Raw genomic sequence first — 25,464 nt, 5'->3', positions numbered from 1 at the left:
TATGATAATTGTGTTCCCCATACGACCACTCTTATATGTGGAATCTAAACACACACACACACACACACACACACACACACACACACACACACCCCTGAACTCAGAGCTACAGAGAACAGGGTCGTGGTTGCCAGAGGTGGAGGATGAGGGGTCGGGTGACAAAATGGGTGAAGGTGGTCAAAAGACACAAACTTCCATTTACAAAATAAGCAAGTCATGAGAATATGATGCACAGCATGGGACTACAGTTAACAATACTGTATTATTAAAAAATAATTAATTTCAGAACAGTTTTATATCTACGGTTTGTTACAAGAGGTGGAGCACCGATACGGTGCTACCTAAACTAACAAGCCACAGTGAACTCACATTTCCTTCATTTTCCCTAATGTCCTTTTCTGGTCCCAAGATCCCATGGGACATTTCATTGGCAGGTCTCCTTGGGCTCCTCTTGGCTGTGACAGCATTTTGGACTTTCTTAGCCTTTGATGACCTTGGCAGGTTTTTGAACTCCTGGGCAGGATCTTGCAGAGTGTCCCGCTACTGGAATCTTCTGGTGATTTTCTCATGGGTCGAGAGAGGTAGGGCTCATGGATTGTCGGGAGGAAGACCACGGAGGGGGAGTGCCCCCCTTGTCACAGCTGAAGTCAACCTTGGTCACCCAGCAGAGGCGGGGGTCTGCCAGGTTCCTCACTGCAGAATTACTGCCCTCCCCATTCTGCAATTTTCACAGGGAAGTCACCGGGCCCACACCCGAGTTGGGAGAAAGGGAGTTTGACCCCCTCCCTGGTATCTCCCCAACATCTGCCCAGCCCTATCACTGTCTTGAGGCTGGGCCCCTGCAAGTGGTCCTTTGCCTCCTACTCACAGCCTCTGCGGAGTCCCCAGCAGGGCCCAAATGTGCCCCCCCACCTGCAGTAAATGCCCCCTGGCTCCTTCCTCCTCATCTCCACTCTGGAAGCTACCCCCCAGCTACCTAAGCCCGCACTGAACTCCCTCACCCTGACCTCTGGACTTCCTGCCCTCCCCTGCTGGAGCCCCGCCTCCACCTCAGCCCAGAGCACTGAGCCCCCTAAGCCCCGCCCCCAGCACCCCTCCCCCGCCCAGCTCCCTATCTCCCCGTCCTGCCCTAGTCCCCCCAACTCCGCCTCCAACTCAGCGTCCCCTTACTGCATCCCCCTCACCCCACACCCTAAACCCCCTCATAGAAGTGGGCTCTTAACCCCACCCACCCTGAGGGCTCTCCTCCCCCCTCCCCCACTGGACTCCTTACCCCCCCCACCCACCATGAGTGCCCCGCATGAGCCCTTCACCCTTCCACCCAACACCCCGTGGCAGTGAGGGCTTCCTTGCCCCTCCCCCGCACCTCCCCGCCCCCGCACGTCACGCAGCGCGCGGGAACCCTGCGCACCCCCCACCCCAGTGCTCTTCTGCGGGTCTACACCCCTGGCCCCCAGTTCTCTGACCCCACACGTCTCCTACTGGTTTCTGGAAAGCCCCTTGTCCGGGTTTCATGGCCCTCTCACCCGGGGGGACCGTGAGTGTGGAGACCCTGGACCGCTCAGACTCTGACCCGCTGGACGCGGAGCCCTGGCAGGCCACCTGTGAAATCCGTGAGTCCTTTTACTTCTCCCGGCCTCAGCCTTGGCCTCTTGTGCTTGAGGTGTCATCCCCGGAGACCACAAGCTGGGGCCTGGGGGACACTGTGAGAGGAGAGAGCATGGGGGTGTCAGAGGGACCGGAAGCTGTGGGTAGACCTGGGCCCCTGGGCCCCACCTAAGGCCTCCTGCCCTCCCCTTTGTGGGGAGAAGCCCACAAGACCCCACACTGTGGCAGGGGCCCTGGGCGGGGAGGGACTTGCCACAAGGAACACATCGAGCCTCCTGGCAAGGTTGGCACTCACCACAGGTCTTTCTGGCGCTGGATGCTGGGTCAGGAGGAGCAGGTGGTACCATGGGAGGTGGGTGGGGCCCAAGCTGGGTGGCCAGGGGCATCCCCCATGCTGGGAGCCAGGGCTCGCAGGCAGAGGCCCACTGGCCACTTTCTTCCTCTGTACATGTCCTTTCTCCTGGCGGGGTCTCCATGTGGTTGTCCCAGTCCTGGAGCCGGACACAGAGCACAGCATGGACGTCATCCTGGTGGGCTCTAGCGAGCTGTCAGCACCGGCTTCCCCTGGGCCCCGCAGAGGTAAGGGTACTGGGTCCATCACTTAGGATGCCAACCCCAGGCCTGGGCCATATCTAGGGTCCCAGGCTTCTGGAATAGTCACACGCCTGGGGAGGGGCAGGAGGCCCTCCCCGCTGCCCCCCAGCTCCTGTGACATCAGATCACCCCCATGACACTTGGCCATGTTTACATGAGAGCAAAGCGGGAGAGGGGACCGTCTCCTTCTTGTTTTCCTTTCCAGATCTTCTTGCATATGAAGTCAAGGTTAACCAGAGAGACATAGAAGGTGAGCCCTGGCCCGGTAGAGGGGAAGGTCAGCTAGCTCTGGCCAGCCTTGCTCAGCCTCACGCAGCCGCTGGCCCTGGAGAAGGCCCTGGCCGTCGCGGGGGCCCTGCTCCTCTCCCCGCACCCACCCCAGGTCCCCCGAGGCTTCATTCCAGTATCTCCCAGTACAGTCACAGAGTTATGCAACCTTCACCGAAGTCTAATTTTAGGACATGTTCATCACCCAAAAACAAACCCAGGACCCCACCCTAGCCACCGCCTCCTCTTTTCAGCATTAGGCGACCATGAGTCTCCTTTGTTTTTCTGTGGATATGCCTGTTCTGGATCCCTTGTATTTCCATATGCATTTTTTAAAGATTTATTTATTTATTTGAGAAAGAACAAGCATTCGCAGGGGAGGGGGTGACGGGGGAGGGGGGAGGGAGGAGGGCCAGACAGAAGGAAAGAGAATCTGAAGGAGACTCCATGCCCAGCACAGAGCCTGAGGTGGGGGGCTCTGTCCCAGGACTCAGATCATGCCCGACCCAAGCCAAAACCAAGAGTCGGTGGCTTACCCAACAGAGCCACCCAGACGCCCCTCCATATGCATTTTAGGATCAGTTTATCAATTTTTGCCAAAAATCAAAAAACAAACAAACAAAACCTCAAACAGAAAAGCCAGCTGGGATCTTGAGGGGGATCTGTAGACCAGCTGGGGAGACCTGGAGCTGTAACCAGGCTAAGTCTTCTGATCCGTACACAGGAGATCCTGAGATACCGTCCCATTTGCTTAGATCTTTCATTTTTTTCCGCAACGTTCTGTGGTTATCCGTGTGCGGGTCTTGCACTTCTTCCGTTACGATCGTTGCTAAGTCTGTTGCTCTGTTTGCTGGTGTCATGACCCGTGGGGCGCGTCGGACGTCCGCGTCAGACATGTGCATCTGCTGTGGGAGCTTCCAGGTGCACACACAGCACCCTCTGTTTGAAGGGGGGATGTGCGCTCCGTGCAAGGTAAGCAGGGAGCTGAGGGCTGGCTTGCTGGAGGCCTCGGGGCGGAGGGGGGTGCCATCCTGGCTCTGCCCCTCACCAAGGACAAGTTTCTGGACTGCCTCTTCCTGTATGACGATGATGGGTACCAGTCGTACTGTTCCATCTGCTGCGCGGGAGAGACGCTGCTCATCTGCGAAAACCCCGACTGCACCCGGTGAGCCCGGGGGCGCCGGCCCAGCTGGGGGCGGGGGCTCAGCGGGGCAGGGGGGCTTGAGGGGCTGGGGGGCAGTATGGGCAAAGGAGCCCCTGCCCACCATCCAGGGCTCGCCCAGCCTCTGGGCTCCTCGGCCCGCAGCGTGGGGGGATTTCCCCCCAAGATGATTTCCATTTCCATCCCAAGTGTTTTGTTTGGTATTGAGCCCTGACATGTGGGAGGAGGTGAGGCGTCAGAAGATCTGCGTTCCTGATTTTTCTCTTTATTGTTGTTAGTGCCAAGACATGTGGCTCCCTCAGTCATGAGCGGGGAAGTGACACAAACCCCGCTCCCCGGGGCCAGGCTCCAGCCAGGGGTCCTCCCAGCTCGCTCTCTCTGGGCCATCATTGTACTTCCGTCTCCCTCCTCCCCAGACCTGCCCCCCAGCGGGTGTCCGTGCACTTGGGTTCCCTGGGAGACCCTAACTTCTCGCAGGCTCCGCGGGTGGGGCAGACCGGAGGCTTAGCGGATTCTGTGGAATCTGTCTTTGCCCGCTAATCACCCCCCACCTCGCTGCCTTCTGCAGATGGCTCGCTCGTGGGCTCTAGGTCCCTAGGTGGGACTGGTCCCCCTTCCCGGGTGACAGCTCACTCTCATCCCTGCCCCATGCGTGCGGGGTGAGTCTTTCTCCGTGAGCCTGAGGGTGGCTTCCATGGCTCCCTGCTGCCTGGTGGCCTTTGGAAGGCCACTTCCATGACTGGGACTCTGCTTGACTCTAGATGCTACTGCTTCGAGTGCGTGGACACGCTGGTCGGCCCCGGAACCTCGGGGAAAGTTCAGGCCATGAGCAACTGGGTGTGTTTCCTGTGCCTGCCCTTCCCCCGCAGCGGGCTCCTGCACAGGAGGAGGAAATGGCGGGGCTGGCTGAAGGCCTTCTGTGACCGCGAGTCGGTGAGGGGTGGCGGGCAGGTGGGGGGGGCCGCAGCGGCGGGGGAGGGGGGCTGGGCTCCCAGGACTGATGAGCCATGTGCAGGGGCCCTAACCCTCAACTTTCTCTGCTACCAGTGGCAGAAGGCCCCTCTGCTCTGATAGCTGATGATGAAACTAAGGCTTTTAAGCAAATGCTCTTGCCTCATTTTCCTCTTTGAGGGTGCGCTCCACTAGACGGTCTAGTTTTTTTAAAATTACCATGGTTTGGCAGGTGTGCTTCTTCCAAGCCAGGGAGTGAGGCATTTGCAGCAGGTGGGTTGGGGCTCAGCAGAGGTGCACCCCCAAGTCCAGCAAATGGGAGCAAAGACGTAGGCAGTGGGCACAGACGGGACATGGACGGGGCACAGCGGGGTGCAGACCCGGGGCACAGACGGGGTGCAGACTTGGGGCACAGCGGGGTGCAGACCCGGGGCACAGACAGGATGCAGATGGGGCACAGCGGGGTGCAGACCCGGGGCACAGACTTGGGAGGCAGACGGGGCACAGATTTGGGGCACAAATGGGGCACGGACGCGGGGCCCCTCGAGGGTGGAGGCCAGGAGCCGTGAACTAAGCAGGAGCTATGGGTTCATCAAAGTGGGTTGAACTATGGCCTCCAAGTCCTAACCCTGGTACCTGTGAATGTGGCCGATGGTGGAACTAGGGTCTTTGTAGATGTGATTCAGCTGCGGATCTCCAGGTGGGATCAGCTTGGTTGGGGAGCACCTGCAAGGCAATGACAGGTGTCATAGGAGAGAGGAGAGAGGGATGGAGACACCCAGAGGGAAGCCAGCCGCGTGACCAGGGGAGAGAGGCTGGAGGGACTGTCTGCGAGCCAAGGAGCCCAAGGAGTGCCGGCCAGCACAGGGACGCTTGGGAGAGGCAGGAGGACCCTCCCTCAGAGTCCCCAGAGGGAGCCAGACCCGCCACATCTGGACTTGGGACTTTTGGCCTCCAGAGTAAAAATAAACGAGTGGTTTTAAGTCACAGTTTATATTCGGTGTTATGGCAGCCCCAGGAAGCTAAGACAGAAGAGTGGTCACCCTGGGTGAGCAAGCAGGGACAGCAAGGGACCCACACCCAGATCTGGCAAAACCGGGCACCCCCTCCACCTCTCAGCCTCCAGCTCCCCCTTCAGCCTCCAGCTCCCCCCTCAGGCTCCCACTCCTCTCAGCCTCCAGCTCCTCCCAGCCTCCAGCTCCTTCTGGAGGTTGAGCAGAGTCTTTGCCTCACCCAGCAAGTTTCACCCTGTGGAGGTGGGAAGAGTCCCCGTGGAGCTGGCTTTCTGGGGCGGCTGCTGTGTGGCGGGAAGCAGGTGGGGTGAGAGGGCTGCCCACCGCCCACCCGGATGTGCCCGAGCCGTGCATCTCACCGGTGTCTCCCTGACGGGGCTGGGGGCGCCAATGGGCTGGGAGAGGGTGTGTGCTGACCCTAGGGTGTCTCCCCACCTCCATGGGTTCCCCTCTCTCCTGGGGTCCGGTGCTGGCCCCGGGCACCCTTACCCGGGTTCTCGGCCACGACAGTTCTGGGAACACCCTGCACCGCCTTGCTGGCCACCTGGGCACAGGGGTGGGCCCGGCCAGGTGCCTGGCACGGGCCGGGAGCCTGGACAGCTTATGCCCCATGGCCGACGTGCCTTTATGGTGCTTTTTGGAAAAGGAGGTGCATGCAATCTTAGTAGAACCTTCTTCCCACTCCATCAGTGGGATCCATCCCAGTGTAGACAGATGCCATGCTGGCCAGCTGCAGGAAATTTCCCTTGGGAAGGAAATGAAGTCGATATTCAGAAGTGTTAATGCTGGCCCAGTGCTGAGTGGGGGGGGGCAGGGAAGAAGGAGCTCCCCACCCCACCCCAAACCTCCCCAGCTGCAGCAGGGGACCAGGACGCCCCCAGGGTCCATCAGAGCCACACCCGTGCTGGACCCCCTGCCCTCCTCACGCCCACCTCTGAACTTGCCAGCCCCCCACCCACTGGCTCCAGCCACAGACAGACCCTTCCCCCTGTGGCTCTGGGGCTCCTGCTCAGGCCTGCTCCCGGCCAGGTGGTGGCTTGATGCCCTGTTTGTGGGAGGCCAGGCACCCCCAAGTGCATCCTCCTGGATTCACGAGTGGGGGTCCTGGAAGGGGTGGGTGTGTGTCCTCCCCCAGCTCTCCGGTCCTTTGTCCTCAGCTGGGAGCTCTCAGGGCTGCCAGGTGGCTCAGGGACCACACCGAGAGCCCACATGGGGAAGGAGAGGAGTCGGGGAATCCCACTGCTGTATCTATTCAGGATCCCCCAAGAAATCCAGAGGAAGTGCTTCCTCTCAGATAGAATTGTCTTCCTCTACGATCAGGAAAAGCCCCTCGCTCCTGCCTTTCCCCTGTTCGAGATGACCCGGTGGGGGTGAGGGCTGCAGACCTCAGCCTGGGGGGCCGCGTGGGCAGGGCAGGGCCTGTCTCCCTCGATGGGGAGATGCCTCTGCGGGACCAGAAAGAATTTTCCTTGTGCCTCGCAGGCTCCGCAACCGAGTCACCACGAGAACTGTGTTTTTAATAGGAGAATCCCCTGGAGACGTATAAAACAGTGCCCGTGTGGAAGAGAGAGCCAGTCCGGGTGCTGTCCCTCTTTGGGGACATCAGGAGAGGTGAGCGTAGTGAGAGGACTGGGGGTCCTGCACTGGGGACGGGAGCCGGAGAATGTTCCCTGCGAGCCTTGCGCACCACGGTCCCGGCGGCCTCACGGGCACCCCAGCTGCGAACCGGGTGCCGGCGAAGGAGCCAGGAGGCACGGCCCCGGCCACCCCGCCCGGACGGTGCATCCCCCGGTCTAATGTGTAAGGTCCTTCCTGCACTCGTCTTCCCAGCAGCAGGCCGAGGGCTCTGTGAGGCGGTGCCCGGGGCTCCCGCAGCCACGCCCACGTGTCCCACAGCCTGGCTGGGTGACCTCAGCCTGCACACCGCAGCCTGGCGGATTTCCTAACCCGGAGCATGACACCACGGCCCCGGAAGGCCTGGTTCTGCAACAAATTCCTTGACTTAAATCCATACACAGTCGAGTTGGCTTGCTTGGTGTGGAACGTGACGAACGGCTTCATCCTCAGCCCCAGTCGCCTGGTTAAACAGCGTTTGCTCATGTTTTCGGGTCAGTCTTTGGCCATTTCATTCTGCGGGGGTCAAACGCTGGCCCTTCTGTGCCCTCCTCATGTCTCCCCTTGCAGAGCTCGAGAGTCTGGGCTTCTTGGAGAGCGGTTCCGCCCCGGGAGGACTGAAGCACTTGGACGATGTCACGGATGTTGTGAGGAGGGACGTAAGTAGTACCGTGTGCCTCTGGGCCAGGGTGAGCGCGGGGGTGCGGGACATCCCCTGGGGGCCGGGGCGTGTGGCTTGCAGGGATGGCAGGCACCCCACGGGCAGTGGGAGAGAGGAGAGGGTGGTTTTCGTGGCCCCCACGCTGCCCACAGCCCAGAGCAGAGCCGTGGGCCCGACCTCCAGCCGAGGGGTTGAAATGCCAGGGGCCGGTCCCAGCACTGGGGACAGTGCTGCCCAGACTGTGGGCTTAACCCCGCCCGCCGTCTCATGGAAAGTCTTGAACTGAACAGCCGGTCAATGTTTGGGGGCATCCTCCGAACACGGCGGTGGAATGTTCCGGCCCCCTCGAAGGCTGTTTCCTGCTGGCCCAGACAGTGGCCTTGGAGGAAGTGCCTCCCGATGACTCAGCAGGACACCGCTGGGCCCGGAGCCCTTCCCAGCTGGCAGGAAGGGGCTGGGAAGCCTCCTCTGGAGGCGCCGGGGCAGGAGGACCTGGTCCGTCGGGCTCTGGCAGCAGGAGAGAGGATTGGAGCCCATGGTCCTGCGAACCACCAACCGTGGGCAGAGGGTTTGGGGCCGGCTGGTCACAAGGAGGGGCCCGTGTGGGGGTCCTGCTCTGCCCTTCCTCAGCGTTCTGCGCCCCGGCCGGCCCGGGAGCCCATGGTCCGAGGAGCTAGTCTTCCTCTCTGGCCGTGCCTGGGGGAGCCCAGCAGCCTCGTCCCGCCCCGGGCTCCCCTGCCCCGAAGCCAGCGCAGGTCTCTTCACGGGGCGGGGCACACCCGAACCCCATGCCCTTAACCTTCGTTACCATGGGCCTCATCCGAGACCCCACATCTGCCCTCACCCCACCCCCTGTGGACAACCCACTGTGGGGCATTTCCGGAGCGTGCCCCCGCACGATGCTCATCCCAGCCCCAGGGCCGAGTCCTCAGGGTGTGCAATAGGACGGTGACATCTCCCTGCCCACTGGCTATGGCTCCCAGACACCTGCCTTCCCTAGCGGAGCCCGCGGTCAGTAGCGAGGCGGGACACCTGTTTTCTACGGCTAGCCTGGGGCCTCCAGCATCGATAGTCACGGGACGCCTGCGATCACCAGCAATGTGTGCCATCATTTTTGATAGTAATACTCGAAATCTGTGTTCTCTCAGTAGCCATGGGGACACCTGTTACAGCAACCCCGGCTCAGGGGTGCGTGGCATCACTCAGCGCCCCGCGCCACCCCTCTGACCTCCCTTCCTTTCACGAGGCCTGTGACACGGACCGGACTGCTCGCAGCCCCTCCTAGAGATGGGGAGAGGCCGTCCCCACCTGCTCCTGGCTGTGGGTTTCCAGGAGATTTAAAGTGAACTCCGGCGGGTTTCTGTTCCAGGCTGGAGGGGAGGGATTTGGGGGGGGGAACCGGGAGTTCTCGCTTAGACTCGGTCTTTCTCTGTGCGCGGCTTCACCGTGACAGGTTCGGGGGGTCAGCGGCTAACTGTCGGGTTGCTTGTCTGGAACCGTCAGCCCGCACTCGGCGCCTTGCGCCCCTGTCTCCTCTGCTCTCCTCTGTCCAGACACCCCTGCCGTAAGCTGGGCCAGAGCCCCGCGGCCAGACGCCCCCAGGGGCACACTCAGGGGCATTAGCCCTTGGGGACACGGGGACAGGGTGGAGGCGGCGCAAGGTTTGGGGGCTTACCGTAGGATGCAGGCTCTTGCTGAGCAGTTCGGGGGACAGTCCAGGGGGCAGGGGCTATTAGGAAACCAGGGGTCCGGTATCTGGGTCTCTTATTAATTTATTTTAGTAGAAAGACAGGGGCTGGGATTGTCGTTAGCGGGAGTCCCTCAGGCCGCCCGGAGAGGAGCACCTGTGCTTGAAGAGCATCCTTTTGTTGTCTGCTCAGGCGTGAGTGGGGGTGGATTTTATCATTTTCCGCGGGCCTGCAGTGACCGGCTGGCAGGGAAGGTGGCGGCCCGGCGGTTAGCTCCGGGCCGCCGGCTGTCACGTCGAGGGCACACACGGATTCCACGTGAATCCTGGAGCGTCACTGTGCCAACCTTCCCAGGGGCGCTTCTGTAAGGCGCAGAGGGGTCACCTCAGACCCCGAGTGCCCTGCGGAGGGCTGGCCTCCCCTCAGAGGATGGAGGCCGGGCTCCGCGCATCCCCGAGGCCAGCGGCGACCGAGAACCACCGCGGCGGGGCTGACTGGTGGGCCTCACTGCCCCACCGCGGGGCTCTGCAGGGGCTCAGCCTCGTCGTAATCCTCCCACCTGGACACATGAGGTGCCCGCTGCTGTGGGGACACTTGGCCCCTGAAAGCCTGCAGCGGACAGGGCTGTTCCGGCAGGACAGTGTGCTGTCTCCCGCAGGTGGAAGGATGGGGCCCGTTCGACCTCGTGTACGGCTCCACACCCGCCCTCGGCCACGCCTGCGACCATCCTCCGGGTAAGAGACGGCGGTCTGCCCGCATCCCGGGCGCTCTCGTCCCCACACCCTCCTGCATCCTGAGGGACAGCGGCGTTCTGAGAAACAGTTGTCCTCGGTCTCACCCGCACGAGTAGCCTGTCCACTCAGCGAGTACAGTTTGGTGGGTTTGACCCGCGGGAAGTCATGCTGCATCTGAGAGTGGGGGGGGGGGGGGGGGGGGGTGGCCGGGGGGGGGGCCCCGGCGGGGGGGGGGGGGGGGGGGGGGGGGATTCGTCACCGCGGAAGCTGCCTGACCCTCACCCGCTGTGCTCTGTGTCCCTGTCGCAAGTGGTCTGCGTGGACACATGCACAGGAGGACACGCACGTGCGCTTTGCCCGCGGGCTTCTCTCGCCCTGCGTCGTCCCTTCCTAACGCAGGGTGCCTGGGTCTGCGCTTGGGGCCACACGGACCCCGGGGCCCTTGAGGCTCAGCCGCTCTGGCGGGGACAGGCCTGCCCTGGGGAGTAGGTGGAGGCCCGCAGCAGGCCAGCCACGCCAGAGTGGCCCTCCCGCAGTCACCCCTGCCCCCCCAGCCCCTCAGCCTCCCCGCTCCCGCCCTGTCCCCTCATGGGCACCGCCCCCACACACGTCCCCCCCCCCCCCCCCCCAGCGTGGTACCTGTTCCAGTTCCACCGCGTCCTGCAGTACGCGAGGCCCAGGCCAGGCAGCCAGCAGCCCTTCTTCTGGATGTTCGTAGACAATCTGGTGCTGAGCCAAGATGACCAGACCGTAGCCACTCGCTTCCTGGAGGTACGTGCAGCGCCGCAGTCTGGGTGGTGGGCAGGGAGGCCTCCTCCAGGGGACAGCACGGCTCATGGCCCCACCCCGGAGCCTCCTCTTCTTGGGGCTCACGAGGGCCCGTTGCACTCCCAAAGCACAGACCCGTCAGTGGCCTTGGAGGGCGTCCCCTGCACGTGGCTCCTGCACTTCTGGGCACGTGGGGCTCCCGGTTTGTGCACAAAAACATCTCCGTACACAGTGCACGTGTGCACACGCCACACACACATGCACACACCACACACTACGTACGAGCTCATGCACACGCATGCACACCACACATAGTACACAGTGCACGTGGGCACACGCCACACACTTCGTATGAGTTCATGCACACACATGCACACTACACATAGTACACAGTGCATGCGGACACACGCCTCACACTACGTATGAGCTCATGCACACGCATGCACACCACACATAGTACACAGTGCACGCGGGCACACGCCACACACTACGTATGAGCTCATGCACACGCATGCACACTACACATAGTACACAGTGCACGCGGGCACACGCCACACACTTCGTATGAGCTCATGCACACGCATGCACACCACACATAGTACACAGAGTGCACGGGCATACGCCACACACGTACACATAATCACACCTGCACTCATGCGCACGCACATGTACTCGCCCTCTGGGGCGCAGACAGCCTTGGGTTTTCTCCGCCTGCCTGAATCCTGACCCTGAGAGCAGCGTCCTGGGCTCACCTGGCCCGGGCCCCTCCCAGCACTGCCCCCTCAGGACAGCCCCCGCTGGGGCCTGGTGTCCCCCCTTCTCAGGATGTCTCCCCCACGCTCACAGCAGAAAGGCTCCTCGCTGCCCGGCCCTGTCCCCCTTGCCTGGTTACCTCCGGGATGCTTTATGCAAATACAGGCAAATCTGGCGAGGCCCCCGCTCTGCTCTGCAGCTGGCTTTCTCCGCTGAACAGTCCCCTCGGAAACCCCTCCGCTGCACACACACCTCCCTCGTTCGCTGCTTCAGCAGCAGTGTTCTGTGCAGTTTTACTTCGTATGGCCGCAAAAAACGTGTTCCGCCTGTTCCCCGTTGATGGGTATTGGGGTTGTTGTAGTCTTGTAGGGGGACAAACAAGACCGCGATGCAGGGCGTGTGTGGGGACATCTGCGGGATGGATCCCAGGAGGGACATTGATGCGCCAAGTTCTGTCATCTTCACGGCCGTGCCCACCTGCCCAGCCTCCAGCCCCCCACAGGGCCCGCGGGGTGCACGCTTTCCCATGCAGCCCAGCTGCGTTGGGGCCTGGGTCCCACCATGTTTTCGGGACCTTCCGTTTTGCCATCTGACTGGGTTTGATGTGTACACGACACACTGTTGATTTCTGTGCGTTCGTTGGCTCCTTGTTGAGTCACCTCGCTAATTACGGTAGTTTCCGGTCGATTCGATTAGACTTTCTGGGTATTTGAGCTGGTCCTCTGCAAAGAGCTGTCACCTTTTCCTCTAAGTTTGCTCCTGAGACACCCTGCTCTTGTCTCGCGGTGCAGGCGCCTGTCGGACAGTGTTGGATCGCGGCGTTGACGGGACAGCCCTGTCTGTGTTTGCCTGTCACAGAAATGTGTCCAGGGCTTCCCTACACAGCTGGCTCCCAGGTCGGGGTTGATGTATTTCACTATGCTAGGGAACTTTCCAGAAGTTTCCACTGATTTCCATGTTTTCGAGTAATCTCATCAAGAGTAGTTGTTGGTTTCCATCAAACGTTCTTTTTTAAGTCCGTGGAGATCATTAGGTTATTTTCCTCTTTAGATCTATGAAGAGGATATGATATGCTGATAGGGTTCCTAATAAGGAAGCAACCCCAGGATCTGGGGAAAAATCCACTCACTTGGGTGCATGGTTCTTTTCATGTCTTTCTGAATTCTGGTGCACGACGTTTCCTTTGGGACATGCGCTGTGAGCAGCTCGAGACAACTGCTCTGTTCCGTGCAGGTGTCCACGTGGAACCTGCTTTATAAACCTACCTGAAAAATGGAATTCTCCCATGAAACTGTGTGGATAGGCTGTTGCGGCCATTGTGCTAAAATGGGGTAGCTCTGGGATGCCTGGGTGGCTCAGTCGGTTAGGCGTCTGCCTTTGGCTCAGGTCATGACCACAGAATCCTGGCATCGAGGCCCGCATCGGGCTCCGTGCTCCGCGGGAAGCCTGCTTCTCCCTCTCCCTCTGCCTGCTTGCCTGCCTACTTGTAATCTCTCTGTCTCTCTCTCTGTGTCAAATAAATAAATAAATAAATAATCTTAAAAAAAAATAAAATAAAGAAATAAAATGGGGTAACTCTTCTGCAGAAACGGCCCTACTACGATTTTCCATCTTTTCTGAGATTGGTTTGGTAAGTTACGTTCTCCTAGAATACCATCCGTGAGTTACAGTTTTAAAAGTCATTTTCACAGCAGTAAGTGAAGTGTTCTCATGATTCTCCTGCTTTCTTCCACGTCTGTGGTGATTTCTCCTCGTTAGGAAGTCTAATGCCACCACATAAAGGCAGCCAGAACTAGGTTTGTAACCTGCACTATTTATCAAAAAAAAAAAAAAAAAAAAAAACTTTGAATAAGTATTAGTGGGTCCAGCCAAAAAGTGGAGATTCCAAATGTGGGCGCCAGTTTCCAGCACACATAGAGGACAGCAAAAATATTGACTTTTGATCGTTTTGCACATGCGTTTGGCAGGTGGCAAGTGGTCCCAAAACCCAAAGAAGTCCAAAAAGGGAGCTTCCCACACTTTCTATAACAGCTCGCATCTTGCTGTGAACCTGCATTCCTGCTGCAGGTGGGGAAAACCTAGACGTGCCAAATGTAGGTACCATGTCTTTCAGCTCTGGCAGGTGACCCGTGTTCTGCACAAAAGATTTACAACCGCCGAGTGTCAGCTTCCAAAGGGAAAGAAAACTTTATTATAGAAACCCAATAGAAACAGAAGATGAAAGGAATCTACACATAGATGAAGGTAATAGGGGGCAATAAATGAGAACAAGGCAAAGTTACGTCAGATCAGGTGCTTACAACACCCGACCTTATCAGCTGCGGAAGCCCTGTGGAGACAGCCAGGGTGGAGTCCCCACTGAGAGGCCTGGGTGGAGCGTCCTCCCTGCAGCTGAGACTTCCCACTGACCATCCCCATAAGGGCCGTATTTATAGGGCCAGTGACGGGGTCTGAGGTTAAACATTGGCTCACCTATGTGCAGTTTGGAGTGAGCTGCATTTCCATGTTCTCACGTTTCTATATCATCAAGGAGCCTGGGCTGTGTGTGTCTGCCTCCCCTCGGGGATTCCATCCTGGGGGGCCAGCCCAGCCTGGAGCAGGAGGGGACGTGAGACAAGATCCGTAGCCCTTGGCATCCAGAACAGAAGGGCCAGTTCTGACCTGGAGGCCAAATCATATATTGTAAATAACCAGGCTCCTGAGGTTATTCACGCAGCACGAGTCTCACAAACGCCATTCCTCAGCCTGCCTGTGCACATCCCGGTGGTGGGTTCTGCGGGATAAATCACACAAACATCTGTCCATATGGCACATTCAGTTCTTGAGGTACCACGCATAATCCAACACCATATATACCTGCAAAGCACTTTTCACATATCCATAAGTCCAGCAGCACATTGTAAGTAACACAATGAGCATAATTATAAGTCAGGCATCCCTTAAAAACCCTCCCCAGTGGGGTAACCAATCAAACCAGGGGAAGTATTGATTTGACCAATTTCATGTCTCAACGTTATTTATAAATTTATCCATTTTTTAGAATTATCAGTAATGTTAAAACAGCACGTTCGTGGAGATTCATTACATTTTAAGTGATGCTGCAACAGAAGGTAATCTACAGTAGCTCTATTGTGTAATAATGTTTCTCACGAAGCAGTTAATTCCTGATTCATGGTTGCGAGGGCATTCGCAGTATCCTAACTATTTTAGAGGTTATGCAAGAGAGCTGTGTTATTTCATTCTGTTCACACGTTATTAATCTAGGTACAGCTCAAATGCTGGCTGTGAGAGCAACATCGGCAGAAGGAGGTAACAGGGTTAGGGATCATCACAATCGGCGGGCAAGGCGCGGTTCCCGCGAAGACTTTCAAGAGGATGCGACAGGCAGAAAGTTTCCCTATAGCACATGCACCTTGATGATGGTTAGGCGAATGGTTATACTGGAGGTTTGCACATAACCACGACCCCCCAAAAGGCGATAACGAAGTGTCGACTGGGGAGTATATATGAGAGTTACGATTGCAAGTAGAAGGAATTGTAGAGTAATTCACACATTTCAGTGAAAGGCATAGGTCCCTAATATGGGAAAGGGAGGAGGCACATCAATGTTAACAATTGATAGTGGAAGATTAGTACTATTGAGGTGTAAGAATTTACTTAAAGAAGTCCTTCTGCCAATGATATTTTGTCTTAATAGGTTTTGGGGACTATTTCCTTTGAGTACACAAAGAACGGAGGTTTAACACATTAGTTGCCAGGTGTACCCAGAAATTATTTTCTCTTAAAGGGACAGTAGGATTTTTATGCACTGTTACAAGGATAGATTCTCGTTTAAAACTGACATCAGTGGGGCTCTGCTTTCTCCCTTTTATATTCACCATCATCGGACAAGGTGACGGCTTGTAGCCCTATAGTGAAATTATAGTTATCTTGACGAGTTTGGTCAGTGAGGTTATGAAAACGTCCCACACATTTTTGGGAATAAGTCTCATATCTATTGTGATACCAGCTAAAGAACAGTTGGTCCAACAGAGCAGGCTCAGGGGTTGTCCTACTTCAACGGAGATAGCCGCGGGCTGAGTCTGCAGGATACGGGTGGGTTGTGTCCACCTGGGAAAGCACAGAACCCACATTCGTATCTATGATTCGTGGAGGGAAACATACGTTAAGGGAACATGATGTAACTTCTCATCACCAGAATACATTACTGTTACTGTAGCGTCCCCTCCTTGAGCAATTACTTCAGCAGGAGTGGGAATACTGTCGGAGGGCTTTGTCACCGAAGGCTTTGCCCCCAGCTTCCAAGCATCTCTGGAGCCAAACCCCCATCTCCCCTTACAGGGACAGAGCCAGGCTGCAACAAGAGTAATTGGTGCAACAAGAGTAATTGTCCAATCCGATCATATTTTTGTATTGAGAGCATTTGCTTTCCAGAATTGAGTGAAATGACCTTTGTCTCTCCTTGATAATCAGGATCGATGACTCATCCTAATATTTGTATCCCTCTTATGCCAATCCTGACCGCTCCATGATCTATCCAAATGTTTTGGAGGGCGGGCAATGAATTCCTAGGCTGGTAGGCGCAGCCACCTGACGACTGTCATTTATCTGTGCTTCTCTCATAGAACGTAGATCTAGTCCAGCAGACTCAGGGATGGCTCTGTAAGGTAATTTAGCATCTGAATTAATATTCCAGCATATTAATGTTGATTGGAATGGTTTTGTCACATTGCTTATTTGCAAATAAGGGGTTTTCATCTGACCTAGTGGAGTTTCATTTTGACTAGTAGGTCTCTTGCTTAGGACTTTTAAAGCCTCAGTTAAGTATAGCTTCCATTTTGGTAAAGAGCCATCCTCTAATTTTTTTAAATTCCTGTTTAAGCAGTCCTTTTATCCATTCCACCAACCCAGCCATCTGAGGGTAATAGGGAATATGATAAATCCACTCCATATTATATGAGGCGACAAAAGCTTTCACTAACTTACCTGCAGAGTGGAAGCCTTTATCACTCTGGATCTGAATAATTACATCATAATATAATAGGATAGTCTCTAAGGTTTTATCGTATTCTGTTGGGTGGCATGGGCAAAGGGAGAAACCATGAAGTACCCCGAACAAGTGTCCACTGCCCCACGAATGTATCGACAACCTTGGAAGCGGGGTACCAGCCCCACATAATCTACTTGCCAAATTTGGGGGGGAATCTTCCCCATTGAATCTGTCTTTTGTACTGTTGTGGAATTTTCTACTGCCAAATCTGAAAAATTGGGCTTTTTTTTTTTAAGATTTTTTTTTTTTTTTTTTTTTTTTTGACAGAGAGAGAGAGCATAAGTAGGGGGAGCAGCAGAGGGAGAGGGAGAAGAAGGATCCCCGCTGAGTAGGGATCCCGATGAGGGACTCGATCCCAGGATCATGACCTGAGCCAAAAGGCAGCCGCTTAACCGGCTGAGCCACCCAGGTGCCCCCAAATTGGGCATTTTAATATGGTTTCTTTTATGGCTTCCTGAGTGATGGGTATCTCACGGTCCTGGACCCACCTGTGAGTAGCCTGCTCTCCCAAATGTCCGTTTTTCTCATGACCTCATTGCTCCAGTTTGGTGTCAGTCCCAGGCTGTTATGTTCACTGCGATTTGGGCGAGCGAGTCAGCTACTTCGTTGAGGTCCATTCTGTGGAGGTAGACACACTGTGAGCATCCGCGTGGAAAATGGTAATTTTAGTATGGCGGGCCCATTGCCAAATGTCTTCCCATGGGGAGTCTTCCCCAAATCTCTTTACCGGCAACGGTCCTTGGGTGTTTTTTCCATCATGTCATCCATCCCGCTAGACCCTTAGCCGCTGACCATGAGTCAGTATATAGGTGACATTGTCCCTCTTGTTCTTGGCTTAAGACTGTGTAAACAGCAGAAAGCTCTGCATGTTGGCTACTCACCCCATCTCCCTGTGTTCGTAACGTCTTTTTAAGATGGGGGTTGTAAGCTACAGCCTTCCAGAGGTTAGCATTATTAATAACTTATGCCTTTCGTCAGTAAACCAGGCATGCTGTGGTTCTTCGGGTAAATGATCATTTGGCTTCCTCCCCATCATAGAGGAATGGGCTAATGGGACATCAGTAGAACATATTGACTCATTGGAATTAGTAGCCACGTCATTAACTTCTTCATGCGGGTGATATTTCTTTTATGCCAGGCTTAGCCTGATCTTGTCTATACCACTTCTGTTTCATTATACTAGCTTCCTGCGTATGTCTGATTTTATGAGTAGTAGGATTTCCTGGAATCCATACATACTGGGAATCTGAGGCCTCATTAATACATGATGGTTTACAGTTATAAGCTCAGTACCAGCCAGTGCCCCGGAGCATGCCAATAATTGTTTTTTCAAATGAGGTATGAGAGGTACGGCCAGAAGGGAGCTTCCTAGCCCCAAATCCTAAAGGCACCCGCTTGCTGTCTTGTTTCTGCCATAAACTCCAATTAGCATTTTCCCCTTCCGCTGAGACCGGCAGCTCAACAGGCCCAGGTCTAACAGGCCGTAAATCTAAAGCAGCTTGAACAGCTGGTTTCACTCGCTGAGAAGCCTATTCCCCAGCAGCACCCCAATTAAACTGATGCTTCTTTCGAGTAACTTTATAGACACGGTTTAATATCTGCCCCAGATGGGGGATATGGTTTCTCCAGAACCCAAACAATCGTATAAATTTCTGAGCTTCTTTTTTATTTTGTGGCGATTTAAAGTTTAAAATTTTTTGATTAGCTTTGGGTTAATTCTTTTTCTTTTATCCCAGACAATTCCTAGAAACTTAACAGACTCAATCCTTGTATTTTAGAGGAATTAATGTCCCATCCCTTTCGTTTCATTTAGTATCAACTCTAAGGCCTCCTGCACCTGTGACTCATGGTCTCCCGGATTAAACTATCATCTATGTAGTGAGGGATTAGAATTCCGATGGGCAACTTAATTGGGGCCAGATGTTCTACTAGGTGGTGGCAGATCGTGGGGCTCTGTACCCAGAGCTGGGCGCACTTTCTTTTCTTTTCTTTCTGTACCCTCAAGGCAGCCGGGTAAATATGAACTGACGGCCTTGCCACGTGAAGCAAATTGAGTCCAAGACTCGGGAGGAATAGGGATAGTAAAAAAGGCATTTGCCATATCAGTCACTGCGTACCAGGGGCCGGCACGGGCTTGGATCTGTTCAGTGAAGGTAATTATGTCCGGCAGGACAGTGGTTAATGGGGGGGTAACTTTAATTCCTTATAATACGTTATTGGCCACTCGCCATCACTTTCTTTCACTGACCAAATAGGATTATTCCACTCAGGTGTACCAGTACACCTGCCTGGAGGGAACCATGAATAGTGTCATCAATACCATCCTGTCCACTGGGAATACGGGATTGTTTTATCTGCGCTATTGGAGATGCCTCGGAGTGGACAGGGGTCTACTAGCTTGCCTACGGTGATCGCTGTCAGTGTACGTTGGAATGCACATGTTCCAGATTGATACATACCGTCGATTAAAGCCAGTTTGAGGCCCTTGAGACTATGGATGCCAATTAGGTATTCAGGAACGGACACTAGCGTTATGTCATAATCTCTCTTCGGTAACTGCCTTGTTTTTAGAAGAAGTGTTGTCTGCATTCCCGGTGTTACCCCCACCCCACCCCACCCCCGGTCCAGTAATGCTAACTAATCATCCTCGGAACTTGTTGGGGTTTCCTCATATCAAAGGGGCCTCTGGCCCAGTGTCCACAAGGGCCTGAGCAGTAGTGGTTGATCCATTTTTCCAAAATATAGTCATGGGCACATGGGGTCGTTCATCCTTTCGAGTGAATTTGACATCCTTGCTTGCTCTGGGGCTTGGCCTCTCCGAGGAGGTCCGAGCTGGGTGCGGGCAGCGCCCAGACCATATAGGCACACTGGCCATGACCGTGGGCCTCTCCTGACGCTACTGGACGTAGGGCGTTGGGCGGGTCGCGTTAGAAGCTCACTGACTTCCTGCTGAGGAAAATCCTCAATAGTGTCTTTCCTCACCCCTGCCTGGTGGTCCCCCCGCTGCTCCAGGGGCTCCGTCTGAGAGACGGAGGCTGAACGGGGCGAGCTTGCCTCTCGTCCGCGCTCTAGTCAGTCCCCGTCTCATCATCGTCCTAGACGTCGCCCAGCAGAAGCCAGAGCTGGGCGCACTTTCTTAGTACCCCTTCCCTCTCCTCTCTTTGCATTTATCTTCGGCCATCCGTATGGCCCTTTCTCCGCCACATGCTGGTAAGTGTGGACTTGGTCAGAAAGAACATCGGTCTGAGATTGCAGCAGCGCCTTTTGAGATTGCAATCGGCTACTCCTTTTCCGATTTGAGTCTTTCCTCCTGACGCTGATCACGATGCTCCGCGTCCCGCCTGTACGCTGTCAACAGCCGCGCCGTCCCCGCGAGCTACGAGGACGCCTCACCTGTCCCAGCTACAGTCCGCCAGCATCCAGAAGATGTGGCCGCTCAGCTGACTTTGTTTACTTGCCTGTGGCTCACACAGATCGGCCCGCTTAGACCCTTCCTTTGCAGCGAGCAAAACGGTAGGTCTTCCCACCCGAGAATATCAGCGTCAGGGTGGGGGTTCCCTCCTCGAAACAGAAAAGGCGTGTCCTGAACCCTGCCGACTATGCCAGATGCGTTCTGCACAAGATTCACAACCGCCGAGTGTCAGCTTCCAAAGGGAGAGAAAACTTTATTATAGAAACCCAATAGAAACAGAAGATGAAAGGAATCTACACGTAGATGAAGGTAATAGGGGGCAATAAATGAGAACGAGGCAAAGTTACGTCAGATCAGGTGCTTACAACACCCGACCTTATCAGCTGGGGAAGCCCTGTGGAGACACCCAGGGTGGAGTCCCCACTGAGAGGCCTGGGCGGAGTGTCCTCCCTGCAGCTGAGACTTCCCACTGACCATCCCCATAAGGGCCGTATTTATAGGGCCAACGACAGGGTCTGAGGTTAAACATTGGCTCACCTACGTGCAGTTTGGAGTGAGCTGCATTTCCATGTTGTCATGTTTCTGTATCATCAAGGAGCCTGGGCTGTGTGTGTCTGCCTCCCCTCGGGGATTCCGTCCTGGGGGGCCAGCCCAGCCTGGAGCAGGAGGGGACGTGAGACAAGATTCGTAGCCCTCGGCGTCCAGAACAGAAGGGCCAGTTCTGACCTGGAGGCCAGATCATATATTGTAAATAACCAGGCTCCCGAGGTTATTCACGCAGCACGAGTCTCACAAACGCCATTCCTCAGCCTGCCTGTGCACGTCCCGGTGGTGGGTTCTGCGGGATAAATCACACAAACATCTGTCCATATGGCATAAGCAGCCATCGGGTGTTTCTCCCAGCCAGGTGTCTGGATACAGGAAGAGGTTGGTGTGTCCACAGCAATTGGGCTCAGGAACAGTCCCCATGGGACCCCTCCAGCCCCCTGAGTCCACGCGCGTGGAGTCAGCCTGTCTCCTGTTGGGTGTCAGGGACCAGGTGGCTTCTTGCCTCAGTTTCCATGGCCCCTCCCTTCCATGGCTCCCCCTCCCATCGGTGGAAGGTCCGCCTCCCTCCCACCCCCTCCCCATCCTTTCGGGGCCTTCTAGGGAGACTCGGACTCCAGGATCCAGGCACCAGGCAGCCTCCTTGGCTCCCAAGGCCCCGGCCCTTCAGAAAACTCTCTGTCTGCCAGCAAAGCCTCTTATCTTCCCGAAGCAGAACAATCTTGGCTCAAAGACCAAGGACATCTTCATCCTTCACGGGAATCCACCTCTGAGCTGGAGCGGGTGGGGAATCCTTGCCCTTGTGACCTGTGGGAATGAAAAAATGGAAAATCTACTGGTTAAAGGTTTTACAATAAGATCTCAGCCTCTTTTCCTCCTAAGGTCATAAAGGAAGCAGATGTGACACATGAGCAAGGTTGCCCGAGACACAGTCTGGGAAGGCCCGACGTGGTGCCCGCGGGACTGAGGCCTGCGGGCACTGTGGAGGGCAGGGGTCGTCACCCTGATCCCCAGCCGACGTTTCCACCCCGCAGGCCGACCCGGTGACCATCCAGGACGTCTGTGGCCGGGCCGTCCAGAACGCCGTGCACGTGTGGAGCAACATCCCAGCTGTGAGAAGGTTCCCTGTGTGTTCCAGGGCCCGTGGGAGCTGGGGGAGGGGGGGCGGACGCTGGCGCAGCGTCAGGCTCGCCAAAGAAATGCAAGTTTGAGAACACAGAGCTGTGCCCGGGTCAGGGGCTGTGTCTGGTGGGCCTTTGGTCCGCCCCCAAAATTCTGGGCATGCTCAAGGTCAGAAGGCCTGCTCCCACTTTGGGGACGTCTCCCCAGCTTCGTGCACTAAGGCTGTCTGAGGTGCTTCCCGAGTCCTGAGAAGAAAGTCCACACTCCCAGACACATGTCACCTGGCCACCTGCGCCCTGGAGCCCCACCCCCAGCCTCTTGGAGCTCCGCCCTGCCCTACACACCCCCACACCTGCACACACTCACACCCACCTGCTCACACTCATCCACACACCTACACCTGCCCACACATTCATGCCCATCCGCTCACAGACCCACACCTGCTCACACATATTCACATACCTGYTCGCACRTTCACACCCAYCTGCTCACACTCATCCACACACCCACACCTGCTCACACATTCACGCCCATCTGCTCACACATATTCACACACCCACACCTGCTCACACATTCACACACCTGCTCATACACTCACACCCATCTGTTCACACTCACCTACACACCCACACCTGCTCACACATATTCACATACGTACTCACACACGCCCACTTGCTCACACTCATCCACATGCCTGCTCACACACCCATCTGCTCACTCATTCACACACCCACACCTGTTCACACATTCACACCTATCTGCTCACACACACACCTGCTCACACTCATTCACACACCTGCTCATACACTGACATCCACCTGCTCACATTCTTTCACACATCACATCTCACAGCTGCTCATGCTTACACCTACCTGCTCAAGCTCACACACAACTCACAGTCTTTTGCTCACATTCATATACACACCTGCTCATACATTCCTATTCAGCTCATGTTTGTTCACACCCTCACACCCACCTGCTAACACTCGTTCACACACCTGCTCATGCTCACACACAGGCTCACATCCACACACCTGCTCACATACCCACCTGCTCACACTCATTCACACACCCACACCTGCTCACACATATTCACATGCCTGCTCACACTCACACCTACCTGCTCACATTCATTCACACATCACACCTCACACACAGCTGCTCATGCTCACAGAACTCAGTCCTCTGCTCCCACTCATTCATACACCTGCTCATATGCTCACACCCACCTGCTCACACTCATTCACACACAGGTTCACACACACTCATGCTAACACAAGCTCACCCACGATGCATTTCTAGGCTGTACTGAACAACAGTCCCTCAAACACACCATGCCTTGGGCCTTCACACGTACCCCTTCTCTGCTGCCTGAACATTCTTGGGACTGTTCTTTCTCATGAACATTCTGTCTGCCTCCCGGCCCCCAGCACACCCCCAGCCCCTGCTCCCCCCGGCCCCACTCCTCTGGACAGCTTTCTGCTCCCAGGACACCTGCCCTCACTCTTCTGTCCTTACCTGCACACTGTGCCCCAGAGCCCCTGAGGACACAGCCATCTCCCTCCCCCACACCGTGCCATGTGGCACCTGCCCTTGTGTTGAGCCAACACTGACAGGATCTAAGCAAAGTCATGTCTTCTCCTCCTGACAGCGAGTTTCTGGAAACTTCTGCCCACCCACCTCCCAATTCCAGCATGCCCCTAGCTTTTAGTTCTGGAAACTTCTGCCCACCCACCCCCCAATTCCAGCATGCCCCTAGCCTGTAGTGTGGCACGTGCTCATGGCAAAGCCCGCCAAGCCTTGGCGCTCGCCAGGCCCACACCCTGGCTCCGTGTTTGGGTGGAGCCCAAGTGAAGCAGCGTTCCAAATGTGGTTTCCGGGAGCCTTGAGCTGACGTCAGGCTGCCTCTTCTGCTCTGCCCACTCTCACTGCCCTTCCCCCACCTCACCCCCTTGGGCGCGGCAGGTGCCCAGGGAAGCAGGGAGGCAGCTGGTTCCCAGACATAAAGCTGGAAGCAGCGTCTTCAAATGGGCACTTTCCTTGAGGCTCGGAGCCTCCCTGTCGCTGCCCGACTGTTGGCAGCTACCTCAGGACAGACAGCCTCAGGCAGTAGGGCAGCCCTGGGGAGGCATTTGGGGGCTGGGATGGGCACTGCATGTTTCTGCCTCCTCATTTGCAGCCTTAATCCCCAAAGTAAACCCCGAAGTGTTCCCTGACTCCGGCGGGGTGCCTGGGAGCCCGAGACGGGGCCGGGGGTGGGTGGTGGCGGCTGCCGTGTCCAGAAGCCGTGGGTCCCGCAGCTTGCGTCAGCTTGCAAGCCAGGCGGCCTGTGTTCTGCCCCCGCCGGTCCCACACGCAGGGTCTCCAGGACAGGCAGCCTCAGGACCCTCAGGGGCCGGGCTTGGTGCCGTTCGGGTCTTGGGTACAGGAATTCCTTGGGAACGATGCGCAGGGCAGTTAACCAGCCCTGCCCACCGAGTCCTGCCCTTTCTTCCGTGTGGGTTCCCTCCACAATGGCTTCTTCACACGGAACGTGGACCTCCCGAGCGGGGCCAGGGTCCCGGCTCCTCCCTGGGGGAAGCAGGAGGTGTGGGGGCCATCTGGTCCCCTACCGGCCAGGATTGCTTATCATCTACCACTGGCCGGAAGACTCACAAGGTGGGTGAGGTCTTCGAAGGATGTTTCTCTTAGAGACCTCTGGATTACCTAGTGAGACACACCACTGGCTTCCCAGTGTGCCCCCCCCCCCCCCCCCCCCCCCCCGCCACGGGGCCCGTGCGGAGCCCGGGTTGGTAACGAGCCTCCTTCTGTCCTTGGCAGCAGGCACTCTGGCCCGGCTTCCCGCGAGGAATTGACCCTGCTGGCTCAGGACAGGCAGAGAACAAAGCCCCCCGCCCAGGGGCCCACCAAGCTGGTGAAGAATTGTTTTCTCCCCCTGAGAGAATATTTCAAGTATTTTTCAACAGAACTCACTTCCTCTTTATAAATGATTTATTTTACTATGAAGAAAAAAAGACTTTTCCTAGAACCAGGCAACTTTCCTTACATTGTTTCTTTTTTCCTTTCCAAATTATTATTTTATTTGCTTGACTTTGGATTTCCCAAGGTTACCACAGACGTGTCTTCCCTTCGGGTGTGGTGCTGCAGGGCCCCCGCCCGACGGTGCCCTTCGGGGGGGGTGTGAAGTTCGCAGCCCCTGACCGGGGACACCACCCTGATGTTATGAAGCATATTTGCTGCTGAAAATGTTTCTGTGTGCCTGTTGAGAAGTTAAAAATATATTTATTGTGGTCGTTATGGGTCAATTCTCTTGTTTCTGTGTGTAAGGACAGCCTTTATTGTATCCTGTGGGACGTGGGACTGCGCATGAGGAAGATGAGCAGGACACATTGTCCGGAGCGGGTGTGGCCCGCGCTCCCTGTGTGCTGGGCCGCGCTGGCTCGTGACCGCCGTTGGCCGTGATAGTGAAAACCACTCAGCCTGATGATAGCCGCACAAAATCGTAGAATATCACACTTGGC

General features: G+C 56.1%; 1 protein-coding gene across 1 annotated transcript; it reads left to right on the top strand.

The window, feature by feature from the left end:
- The first annotated feature begins 1,513 nt into the window (after nt 1-1,513).
- On the top strand, nt 1,514-25,228 carry DNMT3L (DNA methyltransferase 3 like). Its single transcript, XM_032392544.1, has 12 exons — nt 1,514-1,613; nt 2,014-2,187; nt 2,408-2,452; nt 3,362-3,441; nt 3,522-3,634; nt 4,393-4,564; nt 7,119-7,206; nt 7,780-7,868; nt 10,217-10,292; nt 10,924-11,063; nt 21,856-21,941; nt 24,764-25,228. Exons 1-12 carry the CDS (start codon nt 1,514-1,516, stop codon nt 24,927-24,929), a joined length of 1,329 nt encoding a protein of 442 aa, XP_032248435.1. The 3' UTR covers nt 24,930-25,228.
- The last annotated feature ends 236 nt before the right edge of the window (nt 25,229-25,464 follow it).

The sequence above is a fragment of the Phoca vitulina genome, unplaced genomic scaffold, assembly GCF_004348235.1.
Source record: "Phoca vitulina isolate PV1807 unplaced genomic scaffold, GSC_HSeal_1.0 scaffold68, whole genome shotgun sequence".
NCBI classification, from domain to species: Eukaryota; Metazoa; Chordata; class Mammalia; order Carnivora; family Phocidae; genus Phoca; species Phoca vitulina.
This window is presented reverse-complemented; position numbering and strand designations above follow the sequence as displayed.